The sequence below is a fragment of the Synchiropus splendidus genome, chromosome 10 (genome assembly GCF_027744825.2).
Source record: "Synchiropus splendidus isolate RoL2022-P1 chromosome 10, RoL_Sspl_1.0, whole genome shotgun sequence".
NCBI classification, from domain to species: domain Eukaryota; kingdom Metazoa; phylum Chordata; class Actinopteri; order Syngnathiformes; family Callionymidae; genus Synchiropus; species Synchiropus splendidus.
Genome location: NC_071343.1, coordinates 6,481,420 through 6,508,246, shown reverse-complemented (window position 1 = coordinate 6,508,246; position 26,827 = coordinate 6,481,420). Strand labels below are relative to the sequence as shown.

The window sequence follows — 26,827 nt, the reverse complement described above, 5'->3', positions numbered from 1 at the left end:
AGTGCCATCTAGTGGGCTCTGAAAATATGGCTCCATGAAATCAGTGGCAACAAAACGTTGTTTTTCTTGCCTGTGAGAAACCTCCATTTGACCTTCGTTACCACCAGGAAAGTGGAAGAAGATGGAATGAGAGACCACTGTTTACGTGGGTCTGTGGATGCCTCTGTCTGAATTTTGCCTCCACATATTTTGGCCAAATTTATATCTCAAAAGTGATTATTACCACCGTCTATTGTTTGTATTTAGTTATGATTTTAATGTCAAATTGTCCCCAAAATGTTCTTTGAAATTACAGAAATTCTCACATTATCACTGAATTAAAAAAAAAATAAATTTAATAATGGTAAACTTTTATCATTTATTTTATTATTTATTATCAGTATTCAAATATTTATTCACACCTGGCTTTCATAAAGTTGTTTGCACAGTTCGACTCATCTTCACTGAGGAGTTGAACACAATTAAAATGACAAATATACCGCATTAACAACGCGACTTCATTTAAATCGCTTTAAAAATGTAAAATACATAACGGATTACCTTCTCTGTTTGTTGGTCTTGATTCATCAACAGGCTCCATATTGGCAACATTGGCATGATTCAAAAGTTGGCAACAGTGTAAAGTATGGGTTGCACCTTTCGTCGGTTTTCTGCCACAGTACATGGAATGTGGCCAGGTTAAGATTCATCTTCCGGCAGGTCTTCATCCTCCTCATCGCCATCCAGCGTCGGGAGGAAGTCGGAGTCCTCGGCAGCTCCGTATATGATGCTGCGAGCTGCCTGCAGGTGACGTTGCTGCCTCTGGTGCACTGGAGAGCGAAGAGGCGAGAATGACCATGGATGACAGAATGCAATAAACCACAGGTCTAGTTTTGAAACATCTGACAACTGTACATTTCAATGACAAGAACAACAACAATGATCAGTCAAACCTTTTTGTCTCAGTGAAATCTTCTCCACTTCCGGGATGAGGAAGCTGTACATCAGCTCCGACACAATCTCCTCCGACTGAAGGTTGTTTCGACTTGAAGAGAATAAAAAAATACCATTAATATTCTTGACATTCCACGGATACTTCCGGTTACCTTTCTTCCAGAGCGTAGGCGATGTCATTGACCTCCCTGGCCAACCTGTGGATCTCCTCTCTGGCCTGCTGGTCCGCTGTGAACTCCACCGTGTCGAGGATGATGTCCTCCAGGTACAAATCCACCGTCTCCTGGTTCACCTTCACCACCTGCCACACAGAAATCAGCCCCGTGTTTTCCACCGGGCGCAGCTGGTGTGTTTCTGCGACGCCACGTACGTCTCTGAAGATCTTGTCTTCTTCTTTCCGCCGGTGCTCCTCCACCTGCCGCCTGCCGCTCTCCTCCGCCTCTCGGACAAGACGATCTCGCTCGGCTAACAGCGCTAACGCGTGGATCCTCCGCTCCTCCTGCAGCTGGATCAGCTCCTTGGAGAAGGTGTCCAGCAGGTTCTCCAGCTCCGCGCCGATGATCTGGGCCTGCGACGCCTCCTCCAGGGTGACCTGAGGAAACAGGCTGCTCAGCCGGGAGTGGAGGTGCGTGAACATCAGCACGAGCCGTTCACCTCATGGTTATTTTGATCCCTCATTGTTTTGAGGTCCAGTATGGACTCCTTCTCCAGCATCAGTAGATCCTGCTCCCTCTTCTGGAGAGCATGGACTGACCTCAGCTCTTTTATGAGCTCCAGGTTGTCCTCCTTGCCGTTCAGCATCTGTCCAACACCATAGTCAGATGTTAAAGTCCAAAGTAGAGGTGAAAAGAATGAGAAGAACCTGGTGCTGGAAGCTCAACCGAAGCTACTGCGATTTTGAGCTCCATCTATTGGAGCTAGGGTTGTGTTTCTTGCGCGCCTCCTCACCATGTACTGCATGCTTCGTCCTCTCAGTAGTTTCTGCAGTAGAATGACGGCCAGCTCCTTCTCCTCCTCTCCCTGGAGATAGAAACACACTGAAAACAGACCACAGGAGAAAGAGGTGCAAAGTCCTGCTGACCTCTGGCAGCTCTTCCACCGTCGGGGTGGCAGGACGAGTGACTGGCTTCTCCTTCTTGACACGGAAGCCTAAAGGCCGCCGCATCAATCGCAGCTCCTCCCTCAGAGTCTGGCGGGACGCAGGCGGCGTTAAAGTGACTCACACAAGTGGCGCTTTTCCTCCTCTTTACCTTGAAGGTGTTCACAATATCAAGCTCTTTCGGTGGAGGCCACGGCTTCGGCGCCTCCACCACCACAACGCCCGGATCCACCACCAGGTCTGCGTGAAAGAGAGACGAGTGAATCACAAAACTGCGCCTTCACCTCCGACGGCTCGACGCAGACCCTCATATATGTCAGCGTAGGGATCCCACTTCTCTGTGAAGGGGATGTATTTGGGCAGAAAGTCCTCCGGTAGGTCGTCGACCACGTCCTGTCTGAGCAGCTTCAGCTCCACGTTCGTCCGCCAGGACTGTAATTTCCTCAGGCCTGCGGCGAGAAAGACGGGAGACAAATATAGGAGGAGACAGATAGGAAGGAGGGATGGTGGAGGTGCACTTACACCTCGCGTGGTCGTTGTTGATCTTGTTCAAGCGGCTGTCGTTCTTCTTGACTAGCTCCGATTGCATCTCCTTCAGCCTTTCCACGGTGAAGTGGATTTCGCTCTTGTTTCGGAGATTCAGCAGGTCGCGCAGGACGTTGTACCGAGCGTCCTGCAGCCTGGTCGCAAAGATCGATGGCAGCAGACTTTTTAGGTGGCGACTTCACCGTCCTAACTCAAGTGCTTGATCCCTGCACTCTGCGAGGGCAACTCAGCCGAGACACCGCTGGACGTTGCCGAAAACCTCAACATTACCTCAACGTTTTTTTCCAAATATTTCCCCCCCAAAATGAACCGTACCGGACAGTAGTGCTGGACCAAAGCCCAGGTCATTGTGTACATGCACTTTTACTCCACTGCGATCAAAACACACGCCAAGACTCTGTCTTACATTCTCCATAGGGATTTTAAAAAATCCGTCAATAGATCTGATGGGATTCTTGTGTGCGTGGCCCGATATCCATTCACGAAATGCCCCATCAATTATTTAATAAGTCTTCTGTGAGTAGTGTAGCGTGTACTTTCAGTGGGTTCTTCTACTATTCAAGTCTCCCACATTCAAGGTGAGGCTTCACGAAACAGTGTCCTCATTTTCAGAGCCCAATAGATGGCGCTCTCCCCTCTAAAATCTCTGGACTTGAACAAGCACTTCAATGAAATCCTTTTCAAACTGAGAGCGCCACCTAGTGAGCTCTGAAAATGAAGACACTGTTTCGTCGCTGTTGAGAAGGGAAGGTTGTTTACTTCTTGATCTCTCCCTCCCTGAAGGCCCACTCATTGGCCTCCATCCGGTCCATCATGCGCTTCCTTCGGTCCAGCTGAGTCAGGTCCTCCAGGGGCGGGAGCTTGGCCTCCCACACCCGCTTGGCGCGCGCACGCTCAATCAGCTCCACCTCTTCGATGCGCGCAGGAAGACCCCGCCCTGGAGAGAAGGAGGCCGACTGAGGCGCTGCTCATGGTCGAACTGCTCTGGCTGAGTCTGTACCCCAAGTCAACACGGCCAGCGTGAGGAGCTCGGCCGGAGTCGTCCCCGGCTGGACAACATACGGAGGACTGTATATGTCCGTCTGAGTCTCGCCGTCCCTGCAGTCCGTCTGGATCCCCGTGGTCAGATTGGAGGATTTGGGGACAGGTTTATCACCACTAGATGTTGTGTCCACTCTGCAGGAAGAGACCAATGATGCGGAGTGACAGCACTGTCAGGTGCCTCAATATGACTTACTTGTAGTCATCCACACGTCTCTTATGAGATGCTGCGCGGAAGCTAGAAAAAAAACCAAAAGTTCAGATCAGAACATGCTCAGATAACCTCACTGAAAAGAAAAGACCTTACCGGTTTGCACATCTCCAGCCTTGAAATTTCGGAATGGATCTGTCGTGAGTGAAGATGAGAGTTAGAGAGTTTCCACACAGCAGTCACAGGACAGAAACGTCTGCCTTCACCCCGCCAGCTGCTGCAGAGCGTGCCTCCGTTGCTCCGCCCGCCTCCGCCAGCGGTGGTCGCTGAAGCCTGGCAGCGGCACAGCAGTGTTCAGTTGGGTCATGTACGCCGGGTTGTAGGCCACACACATGAGCCTGGACGGGACAGCCTGCAGGTAAAGATATATCACATATTTCATATATTCAGTGGTGCCTCGGTTTTCAAACGTCCCAGACTTAGAACAAATCGGAGTTCAAACAAACATTTTTGAGATTTTTTTGCTTCTGATTTCGAACGAAAATCCAGAACGCGAACGCCCCCGAAAAAAGCCGGAAAAACATAACGTGCGCAAAGCGATCAGCTGACCCACGAGGCGAGTCTGGGACAGAGCGTGACTTGGTTTATGACTTTGTCACAGCCAAACTGCACAGAAGCGCACATTCAGAGCTGGACACGCACCGGGCACCTCTTCACTTCTGGAGAGACGTCACTCACTCGGCAACCCCTCCCACATGCAGCGGCCACACACATAGAGGAACAGCCACCTGCAGCAGACACTCTACATTCACTCCTACAAAAGACTATTTTAAGGCTTGGAACGCATTATTTCTTTTTCCATTCATTGTAATGGCAAAAATCGATTCAGATTTCGAACAAATCGCTTCTCGAATGGCCGTCTGGAGCGGATCGTGGTCGAGAACCGAGGTACCACTGTATTAAGTTTATTCTCACTCGACAATATTGGTGAAATTTAAATTTTTTGAATACTTTTAAATCAAGATTTACATTAAATTCTAATATTTAATATGAAACAACTATGTAATGTATTATATATTTTTTTTTGGCTTCTCAAAAAATAGTGTCAAAATATTATATATATATATATATATATATATATTTCTTCCCTTATATACTTTTGAAAAAAAGCACATTCCACTCAGGGGCCTCGATAAAGTGAGAGCTGCAAGTGAACAGTGAACAGTTACTCTATAACATCCTCTAAAAAACAGCAAAACAACAATCTGTGTCGAAACTTCAAATATCGAAATGAAAGCTTCGACTGAAAAACTCATTTGTTTCCCACAGCAACAAAACCATATTGGATAAACATTACCATTTTGTGGTCTGATTCTTCTTCCAACAATCAAAATGTGCCGTTCAAATTCAAACTACTCAATTTGAGGCCCTGTTATTATGATGATTATTATGATTTAAAGGACGGTGCCATCGATTTAACCGGCTTTGAAACAACGTCATCCCGCCAAATCAAAGACAGATTCCATCAAAGTGATCAAAGAGCTGAACAGCTCGGTAAACACCAGTTCACTCGCGAGAAGATCAGTGTGAGACCAGAAGTGGCTGACGGTGAGTTTTAACTTCCCCAGATTTTGATGTGGATCACGGTCTAAAAACAACACGGGGATCACATTTTTTTTAAGTAAATGTATTTAAATTATACAAAAATAAAGAAAGCAATAAGAAAAGGGAGTTTACAATACCGTATACATACAACAATACATTCCCATTGAAAATATGAGTAAGAAATAAAACACGAATAATAATAAAAATAAATCAATGGGGAAAAAAAATGAATTAAAAAATACTAATTTAAAGAACCATGTGACAGCAGAAGAGGAAAATATGACTTAAAACAGCAACCAATGAGCAATATTTTCCATATAGTTTTTCAGTTTTCTTACTAGCATCGTGGAGTGTTCTGAGTGATAACTAATATTTTTTCGAAGCACTGTCATTGAAAAACATCTCACAGATGACGTGGTTCTTTTGGTTTCATGGAAACTTTAGTTTGTAAAATACAGATCTAAGAAGTTTACAGTATATTCTGTTTGTAATAACTCCATGCACTGGAGTCCAAAAACAATTCAAAATAACCACCTCGATTTCTTCTTCAGAAAAAGCTTTTGCCCGACATCACCGCTAAAATTGTCAGGTTGAAACACTAAACACACTGAGTGCAAGAAGGAGCAAGAAGTGCTCATCTCTTGCATGTCGTATGTGTCAGTTCTCCATCGAGTGCGGGCTGATGTCACCGACAGGCTCAGGCACACAGTCACTGCCATTCGTGTGCGTCTATATTGTGTGTACTGTGTACAGAGGCAAGGCCTGAAGGAAAGTACCAGAGTCGTAACCTCCAGTGAGAAACACAGTTGCAATCTGACTCGCCACTTTTTCACTCTGCTAACCAAAGGCAGGAGATGTGGTTTTTTTCTAGCTTCCGTTGGGGGTTTCAGCCAGGCTCAGAGAAACCACGCATCGTCTCAAGAAGATGCTGTTAACAGCGATTATTTGGTCAGAGAATATTCATAATTCAGCCATTTATTATGCGCAGCTCAGTCATGAGTGCAGCTGGCGAGGAGCATTGTCTCAGTGTGTCGGCGGTTCTTCCCCCGTCCCCGGATCTTTAGGGCCACAGTCCATCTGCAGGGACTTTGAGGTTTCAGTGAAGGGTTGAGAAGGTCCGTGAATGATGGAGCGAGCTGCCTGCAGGTGCCTGAGCTGCTTCTGATGCACTGAGGGGACGGACAAACCAGAGCTTTAATGAAAGCACATGAAACACGTGAGAGAAGAGGAACTTGTCAAACCTGCGTGCCTCACTCGGGTCTTCTCCACCTCCGGGATCAGGAAGCTGTAGACCAACTCGGACACGATCTCCTCAGGTTGGTGAGTGTTCCGACTGAAGAAAAACATGATCGATGAACGAAAAGTCCCCCTCAGGTCAGTCTTTGTTTTTGCTTCAGATGACATCAAAATGAGATAAATTCTCTATTAAGATTCATAGAAACAGCGAGACAACATGAGGTGTCACTCAAAAACGTGTCCTTCTTTCAAGGATTCATTTGATGTTTAACTAGATTGAGTGTTTTGATGCATCACTGAACTCTTCATCAGTCCATTTGTCTTTCAGTTCCTGTAGTACAGACTAGTAGTACTAGTAGCACTTTGCCCAGCAAAGTGCGGCCCAGGGGCCATATGTGGCCCTTTGCCTGTGTTTTTGTGGCCCTCATGAGGTCAGGCTAAAACTATGCAACTGATCATTGTATTTTCCTGTTTTAGCCAATACTAGCTCAACAGTAAATACAACACATTCATGACTACATTTTTGTTTCTTCTTCTTGTTTGTCAATTTAGTATTTTCCTCAAAATTTGTCGAAAATTCAAAACATATTTATAAATATGTTTAAAACATTTTTTAAATGCTTGGTCCATAGTTTTATTATGATTCCTATTCAAATAAAATGCATGTAAATGATTTTTTATAGGGTTCATGCCATTTTTACACTTCTTAATATCCTTGCTTCCATTGAACATTTTTGTTTCATTTCATCCTTGTTACTTAAGATTTTTTTTCATCAGGTTTCTTTCTTTCAACAGTCACAGTTTGTAATGTGACTCTTTAAGAGATGTAACTGCCCACCTCTGCTGTAGCATAAGAACTCAGACTCATCATGACTCTTTCACATTAAAAGAAATATCTTTCAGAAACGTGATGTTTTTCTAAGGAAACAGAAACACTGATAAGTTCAGGGTTTAAAAAAGGGCTTGAACTCTTCAGAGTGTTTGATCTGCAAAGCTTGTGGAGGTGGAGTATCTGTTCAGACTTCTCTTTTCTTGCAACCTTGAGCAAACTTAATCTGAGAAACAAACAGGAAACAAACAGAAAGAAGAAGTAGTTTATCTCTTATAAATAGCCTGAAGTAACCAAATGACGCCTGCGTGATCGACACTTCTTGCCTCTCCTCCATGGCGTAGGCGATGTCGTTGACCTCTCTCGCCATCTTGTGGACTTCCTCTCTGGCCTGCTTGTCCGCCGTCTGATCCACCGCATCCAAAATGACGTCCTCCAGATACGAGTCCACCGTCTCCTGATGCACCTGAACCACCTGTAGAACACACGTGTTTGAGTGTCGCACCAGCGCAGGAGCGACGCTGCAACTCTACTTGTCTGAAGATCTCGTCTTCCTCTATACGTCTGCGCTCCTCCGCTTGTCTTCTTCCGCTCTCCTCCGCCTCGCGCATGCGTCGGTCTCGTTCGGCTAGCAGAGCGAACGCGTGGATCCTGCGTTCCTCCTGAAGGTGGATCAGCTCCTTGGACAACGTGCTGAATGTGCTTTCAAGCTCCGCAGCCAACATCCCTGCCAGAGAAGCCTTCTGCTGCAAAGCCTGCAGGAGAAATGAACTGACTTAAGACCCAATTCAGCTGTGTGTACTTCTTTATCTGTCAAAACAAAACAAAGCACCTCCTTGTGGTGTGCATTTTAGCTGGTTCCCACAAGGTTAAGCTTCAACTTGAGGATGAAAACTTCAGAATAACTGGGACTTTATAAGTGGATATAAGTTTGCTTCCGAGTCCTGGTTAAGGTGAGCCATGTGTTAGGTTGAGAGGCTGGGGAAAGGGTTATGGCAATGAGAGGACCCCACTAGGACAGAGATGTGAGTGTGTGGTCCCTGTATAACTACACTTGTGGGGACCACTGCTTGGAAACACACCTACTTATGTTGACCTTAGCTGGTCCCTACAAGGTTAAGCCTGAATTTTAGGACTGAAACTTCGAAATAACTGGGTCATTATTATTGGTTTTCAGTTTGGTTCAGAGTCCTGGTTAAGTTAAGGGTGAGAGCATAATGTCAATGAGAACAGTGAAACAAACGTGTGTGTGTGTGTGTGACCTCATGTCGCCGCTGGTCTCTCCGACTCTTCAGGGTCATCACCAGCTCCTTATCAGCCTTCAGCTGATCCTCCTCATCCTTGTGCAAAGTGTGACCGGACCTCAGTTCTCTGATGAGGTCCCTGCGGTTCTCCTTCCCAACACACATCTGTGCACAACCACAAACAAGTGTCAGAACATGTCAAACAACACATCAGTATCACTCTAGAACAGTGATTCTTAACTCTAGTGCCAAGGCCCAGGGTTGGCCCGTGAGCGCCCCCTAGAGGGCCGCTAGAAGTTTTCTTGTTTTACACCGCTACGCGATACTGTCATTATACTGACTTGAGAGATGCCAATTTGTACGGAGTATGGAGAAATTTTGAAAAGAAAAAAAATGATTAAGAAATTGGTGCCACCTCCACAAGAGAAAAAACTATTCATTAACTATTCAGTTTTTAAAATGAATTGGAACATTTTATGGCGATACTTTCAGCTACTTTACTTATATCTTCTTTAGAGATTATTTTGAAAATTATTGACTATTTTATTTTATATTGTGACATTGTTTGTGAACCATGTGGTTTCATGTCAAGTTACGTGTATGACTTGAATTTGTTGTGGAAAAGTAGGTCGCCTAGATCAAAACGGTTCAGAACCCCTGCTCTCGGAGTCACAGGAACTTGACCAGACCTTGTATTGAACACTTCGTCCTCTCAGTAGCTTCTGCAGAGTCATGACCGCCAGCTCCTTCTCCTCCTAAAAAAGAATTGAAATACATGATTTAAAAAGCCGCTTCATAGGCTGAACGCAAGTACGGCGGGTGGAATCTTTGTTTTGGGAAGATAGAAAATCGTGTTGACACTAGCGGAGCAACTTCATGACAGACTAGTTAGTTGGAGCCTCTGTAATGAATTCATCTCGATGAATCAACAGGCATCAGTTGGAACGGCAGTATCATAAAAATGCTTCTATTATTCATTATGATTCATTTTAAATAACATGTTTCATGTTAATGTAATGTTAGGAATCATAATGAAGACATTACACTCCCAGCCAAAATGTAAACACGTTTTTATATGCCATTTATTTCCTCCCACGGAGCTGTCCCAGCTTTTTGGGGTGAGAGGCATGGGACACCCTGGGCAGGAGGCTGGTCCATCGCTGGGCACAGACAACCACGAACAGCTGTGGACAATCGAGAATCACAGATTCATGCTTTTCAGAGCGCAATAGGTGGCGTTCTCAGTTTGGAAATTTGAATGCTTGTTTGACTTTACAGCAGAGAGACTGCCATCTAGTGGGCTGTGAAAATAAGAGCACAGATTCATGATGCCTCACCATCCAACAGTCCAGTGTGACTGGACATACAGTCGGTGAGTGAGTGACCGAGAGAGTGAGCGCTGACCTCTTGAGGCTCCTCCACTGTCGGCGTTACTGGGCGAGGACCCTGCTTCTCCTTCCTGACAGCGACACTTGCACGTCTGGTCGTCTCTTCTTTCTTCACCTCTCTGAGGCTCTGCATGAGACACAGTGAAAACTCACGCCACCTGCTCCTGCTCTCCCTCATGGACCTCCTTATATCCACCTTATATTTCTGGATCACAGCCAAGTCCTTGCTCTCTGAGGGGTCGATTTTCACGGTCGTGGGCTTTTTCTTCTGCTTCAGAGCAGCGGAGTGAAGTCGTGACTCAAACTCTAGCAAACCTGTAATTTAAAGAGGTGTCTTTTTTCTCCTCTGTATGAGACAGTTCAGTGTCAACCCCTTCACTCCTGATCCTCCTCTGTCAGCCTGATAGCACAGTAGCTCACCTAGCACTTGAAACCAGCCTGTACTTGCTTCAGTCACCTGTCGTCTCCTCCTCCTCCTCCTTCACTAGAAACTCCCTCCTTCTCCTCACCAACCCTGAGCTGCTCCACGCCTCATCCTCTCTGCTGCTTCTGCTCCCTACTGTTACAGATACACGGATAGAAACCCTCTATTCAGCCTTGTGATCCAGTTTTGAATCAGACCTCCACACAGTGCAAAACCAATGGCAGTCATGTCGTTGAACCAAAAATAAAATCAAGAACCGTTTGGCAAGATTCTCTCTGCTACTGCATGAATGTGCAACTTCCCCATATATGTACAAATAACTCAAGTGAAGACTGAAAAAACAAAAAAAACACACCAACATCACAGCACCATGTTTGGCTGATGTAGTGGAAACGCGTTATCAGATGAGGTTTGAAGCATCCACCTACACAAACTAGTCAAAAGTTCCTTGTAAAAGTGATACAATCAACATCTGACCTTCAAATGTTTCAGATAGCAGCGGCATCTCCCGCTTGCTGCCCGCCTTCAACATCGCTGTCGGCGCATGTCTCCGAACATAGTCCTCCATGGAGCCCTTGACAAGTCCGCCTCTGGTCAGCTTCCCCTCCACGTTCTTCCGTCGAGTTTCCAGTTTCCTCAGTGCTACACACACTCAGAAACACACTTCTGTAAATGATCTTCCTGCTCTGTGTGTCTGAATTGTGATGGTCTTACCCCTCATGTAGTCGCTGTTGATCTTGTTTAATTTCACCTCCTTGTTCTTCAGCAGCTCAGCGTGTACTTTCTTCAGTCTGTCATTCGCAGCCTCGGTCTGGGCCACGTCTCTCTGCTTCAGCAGGTGCTTGAGTACAGCAAGGCGAGCCTCCTGTAGCCTGTTAAAAAAGTTTAGAGGTCAAAGTGGCGCCACTCGCATCAAAACTGCTGGTGACGTTTGTATTACTCATTACTATGAGTAATACTGTCTTCCTTGGAGATGCTTGAAATTACCCGCTGACAATAAAAAGAGATTTAGCTGAGTTATGAACAGTAAGTTATGAACATTCTATTGAAATACAGTAATGGCCGGCCCTTGACTTTAAAGTTTTGGTCAGATGTTAATTTTAAAAATGGTGAAACAAAATTCTATACAGGATATATATACTGGATATATTTTTGTTTCTCCCAATTTTTAAAAATGAAATCTGACCAGATTAGTATTCGTATTCCGATTAACAAAGTGCAATTTTCAGTAAAAATAATAAATTTTGCTCTGGACATGACTTTTATTTTTAAAAATTGGGGAAAAAAATAAATAATAATTATTAATATTATTATTCAATTATATATATATATATATATATATATATATATATATATATATATATATATATGTACATACATATACATATACATATATATATATATATACAAATTATTAGAAACACCTTAAAGCATTTTAGCTTATATATGTATTTTTTTCGATTATATATATATATTTATATATTTTTTTCAATTTTTTTAAATATAATTATAAAAAGAAATTAATTACCATTTACTATAAAAATAAAAACAGGATAGTATATTATTATTATTATTCACATTTACAAAGTGCAATTTTCTGTAAAAATAAAACAATTTTGGATTTATAATTTTTTTATGTATGAATGAAAGTAATTCTTTTCATCAAAATGGCTTCAAGGTTTTTGGTTTTCTTTTGCAGGACATTATTTTGATGACACAATCTCATTGGAGCTCCTTTTATAACTCGCATTAATAAAACAAGCAATGGCAATGTCTTTAAGAGTAACAGGGAGACGAAGGGAGAGTGCAGACATGGTGGAACGACTGTGTTCTGTGGCAGCTCGAGTGAAAGGGAAGGTTTGTTCACAGCAGTGTGGCCTGCCACAGTTGTTCTAGAGGCAGCAGAGTTAGAATTGTCATGAAGAAATGAAGAGGTTTTCATCAGGAGAGATGAGAAAGAATGAGATCAGAAGTTAATAGTCAGAGGAAACGTTGGGAGAGGCCAGATAGTTAGGAGAAAGGGGAAAAGGAAGTCGACCAACGGGTGACTGAGAACGCGACGGCATGTGGCAAGCGCCTGATGTTTTTTTTTCCACTTCAATTCTAATAGAACCTGTTTCAGAATGAAGCTCGGCCGTGAGCTCACACTCACTTCTGTATCTCCGCCTCCCTGAAGGCCCACTCCTCCGTCTCCTTCTGCTCCATCATCCGCCTCCTTTTGTCCAGCTGACTCAGATCTTCCAACGGAGGCAGCGTGGCCTCCCAGATGCGCTTCTCGCGCGCCCGCTCGATTCTCTCTACCTCTGCCAGGCCTGCTGGAAGACCCCTGCCTGCGCACAGAGAAAAACCAGTGAAACAAGAAAACAAAGTGCACAATCACAGCCGTGGGATGTTGAGAGGATGCTGTACCCCACGTCAAAACAGCCAGGGAGAGCAGCTCTGCTGGAGTGGTGCCAGGCTTTACAGCATACTCTGGGCTGTACGGCTCTGTCTGAGTTTCACTTTCTCTGTAGTCTGTTTGAACACCCACTGTGCGGTGGGTAGCTCGGTGCTCGGCATATTTTCCAAGTGTGTCTTGGCTTCTGCATGAAAGAAAACGACACTTGCTGATTTGTCGCGATGCTTATCACCATCGCAATCTGCACTTTTACACAGCTGTACGCACTTTGGAAAAGGCAAACTATGGTCGATCCAAGTCTGCTGACTCAGCGGAATCTGTGGGCTGGCAGCAAGCAAGTCACGGTTCATCTTCAACGTTCGCGTCTGTCACACAGGAAGTAAGCAAGGAAACCATGCTGCCATGGAATGATACCTGTTAAAGAATTTCCAGCGGTCTGCGCCGGTCACATGACACTCCTGGCGGTGAGGCATCATGACACTGTAAAGAGGACGTCCATCACCACTTGAGTTGTGGAAAACGCTTGAACCTGCCTCACCCTGTTAGCTGCTTCAACACTAGCTGCCGGCGCTCAGCGTGACCTCGCCAGCGCCGGTCAACATAGCCCGGTACTGGGTCCACTGGGTCCAGTTGGACGGAATAACTTGGGTGGTGGGGCAGACAGCTGAACATGGACTCAAAAACTGGGACTTTCTTCTGCGTGGATTCAAGACAAAACATTCACATAGAAACCATCCTTCCCTTGTAATGTACATTTGTACATGAACACCATGCATTTCTACGTTATTCAACTACTCGGTTTAATTTTTTAATTTTAACAACGTTATCTTAAAAGCCTCACAAGTCTGTCTTTTGAAGCATATGCCCTGAGGTTGGCTCGGACATGGTCCACTTCGGATGCAACGGTGTAGACGGGATCTGAAACACAACGCAGCGTTAGCTCCTCGGCTACTTCATGCTAATGCTAATGCTAATGCTAATGCTAAGGCAAAGCGAGCAGCGTACCGTACAGGTGCTCAAAAGCTCGCTCCACTCTAACGCCCCGTTGCATGGTAGAAGCCCGAGTCAGCGGAACAGATTAACGTTTAATGGCTGAAACAAAAACAAAAACAGCCACTAACGCGTTTTCAACTTCTCAGTTGCGTCCTGTGGTCGAGCGTAACCATGGAGACGACAAACCTGAGGACGGAGGAGTCCATTCTTTACCCGAAAACGTTTAATTTTTTTTATTTATTTCCTGAATCATATTATTGAAATCATCATCAACTATTGACATTTCAAATGAATTACTCGTCATATATATATAAAAAAGCGTCACAACCGGTTAAGGAATAATAACTACAACTCCCAAGATGCATTTCTGTCGAACGCCAGCGACTTCAAAACTGTATTGAGCAATGGCAATTTGTTACACGTTTGACACGTTAAACCTCACAGTGAATAATAATACGTGAATTAAAAGTGAATTAATTACACAAATAACGGTGAAGAACACACACACTCGCACACACACACGTGTGTGTATGTATATATATATATATATACACACATATGTGTGTATATATATGTATATATATATATATATATATATATATATATATATATATATATATATATATATATATATAAATTACAGAAAGCAAACAGAAGCAAACTAGTCTTGAACAAACAAATCACTGAAACAAAAAAAAAAACATTTTAAACATTGAGCAAGTGGGAGCTGAAAAAGGTGCCAATGATGAAGTGTGAAAGATTAGCGCAACAACTTGACTTGTGCTACAAAAAAAAACCCGTTGGCCTTGATGTCAACAGGAAGTCAGTTTTATCACAAGGAAACAGGACTGTTTTACACTTTTAACTGTTAGTGTGTGTATGAGTGTGTGTGTGTGTGTGTGTTGCTTCATCATGGCAGTCACTGCGTCATCATAACTTGAGAAAAATAAGTTTGCAACTCAGCACCATAAGGTCACAGTCAGCTGACTATCTGCTGCTGTTAGAGAAGTAAAGAGTCTAAAATTGGATGGGAAGGTTTTACAGTCACACAATGGCTACGTCTATTTCTGTCAAAGGTATAAGCATGTACGAGCGCCTCTCAAATAGTGCTTTCACACCCACTTATTCATGCGACTAGATCTGACGGTTAAAGCTGTTAAATCACTTGAGTCACTTTGGAAAACATTGGTTTCACTGAAAAAAAGTAGCAGCTGTTGGGTGTCATCTGAAGCGCTCAGATTTGTTTAAAAAAAATGTAAATTTTACAACCATGTTTAAGGAAACTTACCATTGAGTCATTCGAGAAGTCTTTGGTTGGAGAGGGAGGAAGGAGGAGGGTTTCAGCGTCTGACGCTGTCGTGTGGGTTTTACGATGATCCATCAAAGATTCTGTGCTGACACGGCGCATGGCACAGACAGACTGAAATGTCATCGACAGCCTCATGGTCGATGTTTTTCTCAGCTTGATATATGATGGAGAGTGTTTGGATTTTCACTGTCCTCATCATATATAAAGCTTGGAGCGTGACCTCAGGTATGAAATTCTATTATTGTTGTTGTAGTTTTCCATTGGGTTCATTGACAGTTAGCATTAAATGCATGGTGAGTGTTTAAATGTTTGCTGAGATGGAACTTTTCCGCCTTGATACACAAGGTTAGCGGTCAATAAATTCCTAATACCGTAACCATAACTAGATGGAAAGATGACAACAGATGCTTCACTCTTTGATTCTTTGGTCCAGTGGACTAAGTAAGTCTTTGTTTATGCTTCTTTGCAGAGGTCCCTTTATCGTTTGAGCTTGGGAGCTACGTCAATCTAACATGTCGGGGCCAGTCCAATCCTTTTCTACATGTTATCTGGAAAATTCAGACGAAAAATAACAAATGTAGAGTGACGTTTCAACACAATAGTGAAAACACCTGCAGAGATGGATTGTACATCACACTGCAGGCCACCAACCAGACGGTCCTGCACATACCAAACTTCTCAGAGAGCGACGTTGGGTTCTATAGTGGTGAGCTGGTTCTCTCTCGGTCTCGCGAGGTTTGCAACTTCAGTCTGAGCGTAACAAGTAAGTGTTTGAAATCTAAACAGTTGAACCAAACGCTGCCAATTGTTGCCGTTCTTCCTCCTGCTTCCAGTGTCCTTCATCTCCCTTTTCTCCTGCTCCCACCTCCACCTTCTCCTGCTACTCCTCTTCACTCACACGACAAAATCCCAACATCATCCACAAACATCATAGTCCATGAGGACCCCTCTCTCCATCCATCGGAAGGAGCAAATTCCTACAGCACACCTCACCGCTGTCTCATACTTCCCTGATGCCAAAGACTTCCTCATACTGAAGCATACTTCCTCCCTTGAAACTCGGTCATAGGCCTTCTTATTCATCGACATCATCATTGTTGCTAATGTATCTGCTGAGCCTTAAGAACAATTTCAGATACTGCGATGGACATGTGTCCATAAGCGTATCTCACCCAGACCTCACAGTGTTTTTGTTAATCCATCTTTTTTAAGAGTGGTTGTCTTCAAAAAAAAAAAAATCATACATTGTCACCGACCTCTCACCGTTAACGTAACCACGACTCTTACCCAATCCTCATTATAATAATAATAAGTTATTATGAGTTATTTTGAAGTTTAAACTCTCAAACTGAGCATTCATTAAAATGTCCTCACTCTAGTCATTAAAAACTCCTATCAGTTCTCACAAAGATGCAAGTTCAAAAACACCCACGCGATTGTAATAAAAATAAAAAAAGAGTTATACATACCAAGGGACAAAAACCCAATATATATATATATATATATACACGCTGCGAGTGCACATGCTAATAAGTAGTTTTCTTACCGTATGTTGGAAATACACCTCCCGTGTGCCTCCGCACGTCAATTTACTTAGCCTGACTTAGCCTTAGCAGTAGTCCCGGTAGAGCGACAAAAACATATCTGTCTTGACCCTTTATAGACAAAAGTTCCTCTACGTGGACCTCGTCCGATTGGTCCTCCGCTGTTGACGCCAGTGCCGGCCGCTGACTGCCTCGTAACCATGGCAGCGATCACACCCAGGTGGCTCTTATCAGGACCAGCCCTGGAGAAGATGGTACTTTCCAGCCTCCTCCGTCAGACCTTGGACGATGAGTTACAACCTCTGCTCAGGCCTCCAGCATCTGCTTCAGTGCTGTCTTTGAACTCCACCTGTAACTTCTCTTTCTCACGCACTCTCAACCACACTCTCTTAACTCAGCATTCCTCTGTCTGTGAATAACTTCTTTATTAGTAGCACAACAATGTTAATATTGTAAAATAAATGCACAATTCCCATTAATTCATCCAGTGGTGCCTCGGTTTTTGAACGTCCCGGTATTCGAACAAATCGTAGTTCAACAAAAATTTAGAGATTTTTTTGCTTCGGATTTCAAACAAAAATCCAGAACTCGAACGCCCCCGAAAAAAGCCAGAAAAAACATAACGTGCGCGGACCGATCAGCTGACCCACAACGCGCTTTGTTGTTGTGTATAACGCAGCCTCTGTATGCAGACGTGTCCCGTTAGCTACATTTACTGACTGTTTTCTCTTCATATTGAGTTGTAAAACCTTTCCTGTCTCCGCACTGGACCGTGGTAGAGTGTCACAGGGGAGGTGCTGGAGCGCTCACTCCAGGGTTTGATGTCCTGTTGTGGGCTGGAGCTGGGACAGGGATGAGGCGAGTCTGGGACAGAGCGTGACTTGGTTTATGACTTTGTCACAGCCAAACTGCACAGAAGCGCACATTCAGAGCTGGACACGCACCGGGCACCTCTTCACTTCTGGAGAGACGTCACTCACTCGGCAACCCCTCCCACATGCAGCGGCCACACACATAGAGGAACAGCCACCTGCAGCAGACACTCTACATTCACTCCTACAAAAGACTATTTTAAGGCTTGGAACGCATTATTTCTTTCTCCAGTCATTATAAAAGGGAAAAATCGATTCAGATTTCGAACAAATCACTTCTCGAACGGCCGTCTGGAACGCATTGTGGTCGAGAACTGAGGTACCACTGTACAGGTTCTCTATTCTAGAAAAAAAAAAAGACATGCTGCCTCAGTTGCCGTGACGCTACTGCCATCTTCTTTCTGAATAAGCTGATTGCAGTCAGACTACTGTATAATATGACGGCACAGAGCAAAAGCATGGCAGTAATATAGGGTTAAAAACAAATAAATGACCGTGGTTTGGTGATCTCGATATTATTGTGTTGGTAATGTGAAATGAAGTGTCAAAAATCATGTCATTTTCAGAGCATGCTGTGTTATGTAACACTTTCTGGTCAAAAATGGTGATGAAAAGTTAGATTTCCTTGCTTTTTTAAAATGTAAATTTGAAATGTTGGTGTCTAAACAATTGAGCACTCACTGTTTCCTCTGCTCTGCTCAGCTCCTCCCAGACTGTCCTCGTGGTTGGAGATGAAAGACGGTAAATTAGTGGCTGTATGTAAAGCAGAAGGTGCAAATCCAGCCGCCAACATCAGTTGGAAAGAGGCAGGGAACTCATCGGTGGAGGAGAAGCGTTCTGTCTCTGATCAGTTCCACACCACAGAGAGTCGCCTGACTCTGCCTCAACACTATGCTTCCAGCTCCACCCCCGTCTGCTCTGTTGCACATGCTGCCTGGGCAGAAGAGAGGCTCTTGTTGCCACGACTTCCAGGTCAGTCCAGAAAGAGTATCACACTGAAATCACTTGAGGTGAGAAGATCAACGCGATTTGAGTATTGGAAGAGACAAAATAGTAAACATCTTCACATCTTCTGCTATTTATTTGGCTTGGTTTAGTGATGGACTGGTGAAGCTTCGTGAAACAGTTTCATGAGCCCTCTAGATGTCACTCTCTGCTCTGAACAACCATTTCAATGAAACCTCACATCATTTTTTAAACTAAGAGCGCCACCTACTGAGCTCTGAAAATGAAGACACTGTTTCATGAAGTGTCATGTCATGTGAAGAAGCAAAGTGAGGAGAGCCAGTGTTGGAGCTGGACTGAGACGACCACTGAGGTTGAGGGATGCTGTAAATGAGAGCGTGAGGAGGATGGACGTGACCAGGCAGGAGAGTCACAGGCTGAACTAACATTTCCGTACTGTGCTCTGTGTTTGTGTTCTCTCTGCGAACAGGACTTCCCTTTTACCAGGTTTGCATCATCTCTGCCTTCATTACCATTTTTGTTTTGGCCGGAACCTCCTTGCTGCTTTATCGACACAGAAAGTTCCTCATTTCAAGGTAAAAGGAACCTGACTGAGGCGAAAGAAAAGATTTGAATCAGCTGAGTCCACTTCTTTCTGTCCCCAGATGTCGCGGCCACGTCGACGCGTCGCTCACTGACTCTCAGCAGGTAATCTCAACTGTGGTTCGCATTGAGTTTTTTTTTTTTAAAGCCGAGCCTCTTCATAACAGCTCTGCGGCTTTTCACAGAAAGAGGATGTGGAGGAAGTGGAGCCGTATGCCAGTTATGTTCAACGAGTCAACTCCATTTACAACTCTTGAACCTGTTTCTACGAATGACTGAAGTGAAAAAAAAAGAAGACTTGACTGAAGGAAAAGAAGACGGGGCGTCACAGAGGAGACGAAGAAAGAGGAAATATTCATGTGTGAAATGTGAATATGTGATGAGACATGATGCACTTTCCAAGGACTTGTTTTAAATAGTGTCATCTTGATCCATCGCTGCCACAGTATTCGCTGTCTGGATTTGGAAATGGAAGAGTCAAAAATATATCTGACCAGAAAGTAGCTCACCTCACTTCTCGTCAGAGGAGCTTTTGTAAAATACTTAAATGTTATTTCTGAATTTGAAGATTTTTTTTATTCCACTTGGCTGAGGTCACGTCGCGGGGGCAGCAACTGCAGCCCAGTATTCCCGCTCCTCTGGCTCCTCTTGAGTAGTACTTAGAAGTGATGGGTGGACGAGGTGTTATGAAACTGTGTCCTGATTTTCCGAGGCCACCAGATGGCGCTGTGTGTTGTAAAATGTCTGGACCTGAGCATCTTATTCATTGAGACCTCACATAATTTAAAGAGCTCCATCTAGTGGCCTCTGAAAATCAGGTCACTGTTTCATGAAACCTCATCAACCCCTCATCGGTACCTAGACGTTCCAAAATCAACTGAGAGACTAAATTTCTGAAGCATGTCTTGGGTCCGCCCAGGGGCCTCCTCCTCCTCCGCTGAAAAAAACACCAGATCACTCACGTCACTAAAGAAGAGGATTAGGGCCAGTGAGGACTTAAAAGAGAGACTTTAATGTGAGAATTCTGACTTTAATCTCACTTTAAAGTGAGAATTCTGACTTTTTCCCCCTCAAATTTCTGACTTTAAAGTGAGAATTCTCACTTTTTTTCCCTCAAATTTCTGACTTTAAAGTGAGAATTCAGACTTTTTTTTTTACCTCAAATTTCTGACTTTAAACTGAGAATTCTGACTTTTTTTCCCTCAATTTTCTGACTTCAAAGTGAGAATTCTGACTTTTGTCTCAGAATTGTCACTTTGTGACGTTGAGCAATGAATTGTGGGGCAGGAATCCTCAGACTGCTGTTTAAAGAGAAAAGTCAGAATTCTCACTTTAAAGTCAGAATTCTGAGAAAAAAGTCAGAATTCTGCCAAGTATTATTTTTTTCTTCACTGGCCCTAATCCTCTTCCATACGTCACTCATTTAAATGACAGAAATATTTTTTTCAAAAATTCAAAAAAGCTGTCAAAAACAACTTTACTCAATTCAGTTTTCAAAAATAATAAAGCTTTCAGAAGGTGTGAAGCCAAAGTGGCCACACAGCAGTGTCAGAAGGAAGTCAGCTGACATTTCTAGGTCATGAGCACATAGTCATCATCTTTAGACTCAGAGTCAATCGTGCCCGGAGTGACAACCGTGGCATATTCACACCCATCGTCTGAGGAAGTTTTCCTTCTCCTGTGGCGCGGCTTGGAGAGGCTGTGGTCGAGCGTGACGTAGTTCAGGTCCGGAGACGACTGCAGTGGGAGAGATGGAAGCTGTGAACAGTTCTGAGAGATCTATCTATCTCTCTGTCTGTCATTATTATTATTATTATTATTTTATAATGTTATTATGCCTACCTTGTTTGAATGTTCTGCAGAATCTCCTGCAATAAATCATAACAAACGCATAAAAAAACATAATAACTGAATGAAAATTGTTTTGTCATTCATTTTTCAACCTCACCTTTGCTTTTTCTCTTCTTCTTCAGCCTGTATTTGTTGACACAAATTAAAAATATGTAACGACAAATTGTAGAACGCTTGAACGTATTTGAGCAAGTCAGCAAATGCCACCACAGCAGGAAGTGCAACTCATATCTGCAAACCACATGCGTTCATGTGCTGCGAACACATTTAAAAAAAGGAATAATATATACATATTTTAACAATAAATGTATCAAATTGTTACAGTAACATAACAACAACGTTAAATATTGGCTTTCACATGCAGGTTATTAGATTCGTATAATGTTGTGTTTCAGTTATGCGGTTGTTCCGCATGTTTAAAAACATCAGAAATACACTTGATATGACAAGATTTGTTAGAGAAAAATATGTCTAAGGAATGTATAAAGAATGTTGTTCTCACCTCGATCTGCAGTTTCCCATGCTGTAGTGGAGGTGTCTGTGTGCAACACTGACGGAAGTCGCTGCAGATCAGAGCAGAAGGTTGAACCAGTGCTGCACTCGCGACTCTTCTGTTTAGGGTTTGTCCTGTTCGGTTTCTCCGAATCTGACCTCGTTCCTCGTCAACCTTCTTCTGCATCATGGTTGAACGTGCGTCTCACACTCAACTCCACACATGCACAAGTGAATTCTGGTTCAAATGAACCAAAGACGTCAATGAGAAGTGGTTTTAAAGGTGAATTAGCTGCTGTTATGTTTGAGGTCTGAAGCCAGAAAACACCAGAGACGTGAGAGGAACCTTATTTCCCACATCGTTTTCATAACAACTCTCCCTGTAGAGGTGTGTTTTTAAAGGTTCCGAAAGTTCATTGTAAACCCAACGAACCTGAAGGAAAGTGAAAAGAATATGGGGGAAACAACATGAACATGAATCCAAATCTTCAATCAAACAAATGCTGAAATACAGGAATAGACTTGCAGCAAATTTGCATTGAGCCCAGAAGCAGGTTTTACTGAGGTTCTTCAGAGAACTGTTGAGCTGATAAGGGGGGAAGGAAGAGCGCCGACATCTTGATGGTACAACTGTTAAACAAATGGAGCGCCACCAATCTTTGGAGGGGAAATGTGTCATTATTGCGTTGTCATCATGAAAGTAAAATTGACATTTTAGTTATAATAATAATATTGGTATGATTACTATGCACTTATTGAATTTGACTTCATCTTTAAATTAAATTATCTATGTCTATATTCCCCCGATCGACAATCTACTGCCAGCCATCTTCCATGTCATATCAAGTTCATTTTTTGCGAAATATTTCACACTTCGTCACATTTCCTTTGGACACCTACAAATACACAACAGGAAGTAAAACACATTTCTGGAGAACAAAATCATTTTCAAATTGATGTGTTGCCAAAAAAATAAATAAAAAAATCCATCAAATGCAGCAGCAAATGTAAAGTATTTGATGTCAAAGTCAATGTTTGACTAGATCTTTTCAACGTAACATAAAGAAATGACAGAAGTAAATTTATATTAAGAAGACCATTTCGCACCTTGGTCCGGAGTTTCCCTTCTGCTTCTGAAGTTACTTGTCACAGAAAAATTTTTCTTCTCATTTTATTTTACCTAATCGAATTATGATCTAAGACATAAACCAACGCAGTATTGTCTGGATGAGCCAAAATGGTGCTGAATAAAATAAAAAAAAGAAAAGAAAAACGTGAATCGAGCGGCCAAAACTTATACTGATGTCAGAAGATAATTAAACTCAATAAGAAACATATTTTTAAAGTGAATTTCCGTCTTCATCTTCATGGTTGTCCAACACAATAGAGCACACAATAAAACGTTTACAATCAACGATGCTGTAATAATGAGGTTTTAGATGCAGCAAACAGTTTCAGGTATTATCTCATATCTTTTGACAGTAAACTCGAGCAGAAAAGCAGCTTTACAATGTTTGTCTTTAATTTCAAGAGGGTTTTGGGGTCAGTAGATCGCTGACTGTGAAGGACTGCTTTGTTTGGACAAGGTTTTTAACAAGGAGCTCCAACGTTGCTTTTTTTGGAAGTGAAATAGAATGTAGCACCTTGTTTTTCAGAATGATTGTTCCCTATATTTAGTGGTACTTTCTGATGCTGTTCAACCTTCCGACAGAGGTTATCGAAACCGGAGAAATGTATGTGCTTCACCCCAGCTCTGCACAGAGAAACCCACCGATCTCAGTCTTTTGCTCACCATTATTACCAGAATGTGTGTCAAACACATCGGCCTCAAGCTTTTCAGCTACATGAATGAACAATCTCTCTATGTGGTGCCTCTTTCTACCTTTAGAGGGCGGTGTTTCCTCTTCAACAGGCTGCTGGAACACACTGTCTATGACTTGTGTGTTGACAATATTTTTCCCTGATGGTGTTGTTGACGACGATGTAATTTATTATTATTTTCTATCTATCAACTGAGGTGGAGTCATGGGGGCAGCAGTTTGAGCAAAGACTTCCTGAGATTTGATCTTAGGGGCCAGGGGGCCCCTGAAAATGCCTTCTCTCATTGTGGTATGACTGCAGTTCTACTCTGAGTGTCGCATGAATGCGCTACCTCTTCGGTCCTCGACTAAAGATTCTTAAACCGCTTCTCTTAAGGAAGCTTACCCTCTACCCACGACTAGACATCACTCTTCACTATGGTCTCAGACTTACAGAGAAGTATTGCTGTGTACCCAGACACCGACTGATCCAATTGTTGAGCTTAAAAAACTCTTGCATGTTTTTCAATAAAAAAATAATAGCCCCATCTCTCACACTGTGTTTTGAGTTTCGCCTTTTTGTGCAGCTGAGTCTGAAAAAGAAGGGTCTCGCTTCCTTGCGGTTTGATTCATGCATACATTCCACTGGTTTCTTGGACTCGGCCGCAGAGGTGCTTTTCCCTTCCCTTGTGACAGAGACTTGTCGATTTACATGGGAGGAGTGTCGCTGCTTGACTTCTTGGCGATTGTTAACCCTACATTTCCTCCAACGCAGGTCTGAATCAGGAGGTTGTTTAGTGGAGGAATTGACTGTGGAAAATACAGCTGCACATGAGTCAAGGTCAGCTGAGGGTCATGGCCTTGAAACGGATCTGGAGCAGGGAGGTCAAGTGCTTGCTGTTCAGAGGTGGAAGTGAGCAGGTGTAGAGGTTCTTAACGTAGCAAAGGGCACAGTTTCTGGAGACGTGCAGTTGCAGCTGACTACCACACGGGGATGGAGCAGGTGGGGATTGACTCTTACAGAGTCCTCTATTGGGCTTATTGTAGCCCACTGTGTTATCAGTCCTGTTTTGCCAGATGTGATGCCGCTCTCTTCAATCTAAAGTCTCGCAGCTTAATCTATGACTTTCATTTCGGGTTCTGCCATATGTTGCTGATTTGCTTTTATTCATGTCAGATTTGCGTTACTTTTCTGGTGTCTATGTTCTTTTCTCAATTGTTCTGAGGCTCCACATTTCAAAGGCCTCCAGTTGCATTGATCTGTTCCACATGGGCTTCCGTGACAGTGGAGCTGTGCTCGGAGATGCGAAGCTGAGCCACGGCGAGGCTATAGATGTGTAGAGTCAGTACGGAATGATTTGGGGCTAACAAGTTATTGTGACAAGCAAAGTGGAGCCAGTACATTTTCAACACTGTGTGCAGACTTTGAATCAGGCTGTCACCGTGACACGGAGCAGGTGGTGTGTTAGATGAGAGGTGGCTCAGCTCAGGATTGTTGGGTTATCAAAGAGAGCAAGAAATTAGATTCCAATAGTTTAAACAGTGACTATCGACTGTTCTACCTCTTCTGTTTCTTTTGGCTTCTCCCTTCAGGGGTGGCCACAGCAGACCATCCTCCTCCATCTCCCCCTGTCCTCTGCTGTCTCTTCTCTCAAACCTCCAAACCTCATGTCCTCCTTCACCACCTCCATCAATCTCCTCTTTGTCCTTCCTCTCCACCTTCTGCCTGGCAGTTCCAACCTCAACATCTTCCTACCAATGTACTGGCTCTCTCTCTCTCCTCTGTACATGTCCAAACCATCTCCATCGAGCCTCTCTGACTTGGTCTCCTAACACCTGAGCACATGCGCTGTCCCTCTCATCCTATCCATCCTGCTCACTCCCAGAGAGAAGCTCAGCATCTTCATCTCTGCTACCTCCAGCTCTGCCTCCTGTCTTTTCCTCAGTGCCACTGATTCCAAACATACAACATTGCTGGCCTCACCACACTTTTCCTTTCATACTCGCCGACACCCTTTTGTCACACATCACACCTGACACTTTTCACCAATGATTGCATCCTGCCTGCACCCGCTTCTTCACCTCTTTCTCACACTCTCCATGGCCCTGGACAGACCTTCTTTATCTCTGCATCCTGTAACTTCACCTGTCCACCTGGCTCCCTCTCATCCACAGACAAGTATTCCGTCTGCAGCTAACCTTCATTCCTCTCCAGCTTATCTTCCACAAACAGTGACTGCAGTCTGTCATAACTTAATATTAAATGACTGGAATTGTTCCTCACTTTCCCCATTTTCAATCGCTCTATAACAAAAGGCGTAATGACGGTATATGTTCAGTTCATGCCAAAGAAAATAACTCATGTAGTGAGGACGTCATCTTGTTCAGTAATTTTTATGAAATAAATCCTTGGACAATATTCTGAATATTAATATTTGGAGTTGCTGCAAGTTCTGCCCCCTGGTGGCAGCATGTCCAGCAACATTAATGCTACTGCTTGTCTGAAAAAGCTTCCGTTCCATGCATGTATTCCACGCGTGCACATCTCTGCCTGGCTTTAAACAATGGTGTCGGGCTGTTACAGCCCACACACTCATTCATCTCGTACAGTTTCACCCTCCCTCATGTGTCTTTGTTCCTCCCTTACATTCACTCACAGTTGTCTTTTGTTGGTGGCTGACAAAGCTCTGGTTCAGATGCATCTGGACAGAGGAGGCAGCGCTTGATTCAGGCCTGATTAGATGAGTCTGACGTCATGATGCCGGTCTGCAGCTATAAAACCCTCCAACAGCCAGTGTGTCTGCGCCCGTTTGTGCATGGGCATATTGTTCCCATCCAGAGAATCCAACTCACATTAGGGGAAAGTGAAATGAAACTGGAGATGAAGACGTGTTTATCTGGCAGGGTGGTTGTGTTTGAACCTATCTGTGGAGGAATTTCTTTTTAATATACTTTACCGCAGCAGAGAACAGCATGTGCGCTCATATGAGCCTCAATTCGACACACATGCCGACAAGGAGCGGCGGGCGGGAGGTGAAGAGGTGAAGTTGGAAAGAATTTCTCGGTGTGAGACGCTGTCCATGTCGGCATATTCGGTGGCGCTGTTTTGGATCCAACATTCTCTCCCTGTACGACAACAAATCATTACTGTTCATCCTCTGACAGCGGCATTACTCACTTGCATGGATTAAATCACTTAACTTTAGGAGATTAATCTAAAATATCCAGCAAAGAAAACCTCCTTGAGGCCCCTAAAAGAGACTGGATGAAATTGAAGTACGGCTGTATTTGAAGAGGAACATGGTGTTGTGCAGATGTTACGTTTGTGTAAAACCAACCATTTTCTATTTGAAGTGTAAGCCTGCATGAAAGAACTTAAGTGGCTGTACAATACTTGTGTGAGTCGTGTGTGTGGAGCTGCTACTTTATTTTCATTTATGCTCTGAAATTCTATCCGTCTGTTTCAAATGCTGACTGTCACTGATCACATGCTCACTCCGTTGGTATTGCTGTTCACCAATACAT

General features: G+C 43.6%; 3 protein-coding genes and 1 long non-coding RNA gene across 5 annotated transcripts; 1 reads left to right on the top strand and 3 right to left on the bottom strand.

Moving 5' to 3' along the window:
- Positions 1-390: 390 nt before the first annotated feature.
- Positions 391-5,210, bottom strand: LOC128765963 (cilia- and flagella-associated protein 91-like). Its single transcript, XM_053877243.1, has 16 exons — positions 5,128-5,210; positions 4,037-4,182; positions 3,927-3,965; positions 3,816-3,857; positions 3,579-3,754; positions 3,338-3,515; positions 2,555-2,712; positions 2,338-2,481; positions 2,184-2,272; positions 2,015-2,122; positions 1,882-1,953; positions 1,588-1,734; positions 1,304-1,525; positions 1,086-1,234; positions 933-1,024; positions 391-809 (listed from the first exon to the last, which is right to left on the bottom strand). The coding sequence occupies exons 1-16, from the start codon at positions 5,128-5,130 to the stop codon at positions 679-681; spliced, it is 1,896 nt and encodes a 631-aa protein (XP_053733218.1). The 5' UTR covers positions 5,131-5,210; the 3' UTR covers positions 391-678.
- Positions 5,211-5,469: 259 nt separating this feature from the next.
- Positions 5,470-16,472, bottom strand: cfap91 (cilia and flagella associated protein 91). Of its 2 annotated transcripts, none has more exons than XM_053877242.1 (17): positions 15,176-16,472; positions 13,736-13,812; positions 13,433-13,590; positions 13,309-13,374; positions 13,162-13,218; positions 12,906-13,078; positions 12,649-12,826; positions 11,211-11,368; positions 10,974-11,138; positions 10,269-10,387; positions 10,089-10,199; positions 9,374-9,439; positions 8,703-8,849; positions 7,974-8,195; positions 7,767-7,915; positions 6,617-6,708; positions 5,470-6,544 (listed from the first exon to the last, which is right to left on the bottom strand). In XM_053877242.1, the coding sequence occupies exons 3-17, from the start codon at positions 13,564-13,566 to the stop codon at positions 6,399-6,401; spliced, it is 1,983 nt and encodes a 660-aa protein (XP_053733217.1). In that variant the 5' UTR covers positions 13,567-13,590; positions 13,736-13,812; positions 15,176-16,472; the 3' UTR covers positions 5,470-6,398. The 2 variants fall into 2 exon arrangements, with proteins under 2 accessions (XP_053733217.1, XP_053733216.1); XM_053877241.1 differs by lacking the exon at positions 15,176-16,472 and adding an exon at positions 13,900-14,068.
- On the top strand, positions 15,215-21,100 carry si:ch211-214p13.9 (cell surface glycoprotein CD200 receptor 1-A). Its single transcript, XM_053877245.1, has 6 exons — positions 15,215-15,421; positions 15,666-15,959; positions 18,315-18,584; positions 19,048-19,153; positions 19,223-19,265; positions 19,346-21,100. The coding sequence occupies exons 1-6, from the start codon at positions 15,358-15,360 to the stop codon at positions 19,415-19,417; spliced, it is 849 nt and encodes a 282-aa protein (XP_053733220.1). The 5' UTR covers positions 15,215-15,357; the 3' UTR covers positions 19,418-21,100.
- Positions 19,528-26,627, bottom strand: LOC128765965 (uncharacterized). The gene is made up of 4 exons (XR_008415936.1): positions 21,514-26,627; positions 21,109-21,134; positions 21,003-21,028; positions 19,528-20,897 (listed from the first exon to the last, which is right to left on the bottom strand). It is a non-coding gene; the product is annotated as an uncharacterized LOC128765965 (long non-coding RNA).
- Between the last annotated feature and the right edge of the window lie 200 nt (positions 26,628-26,827).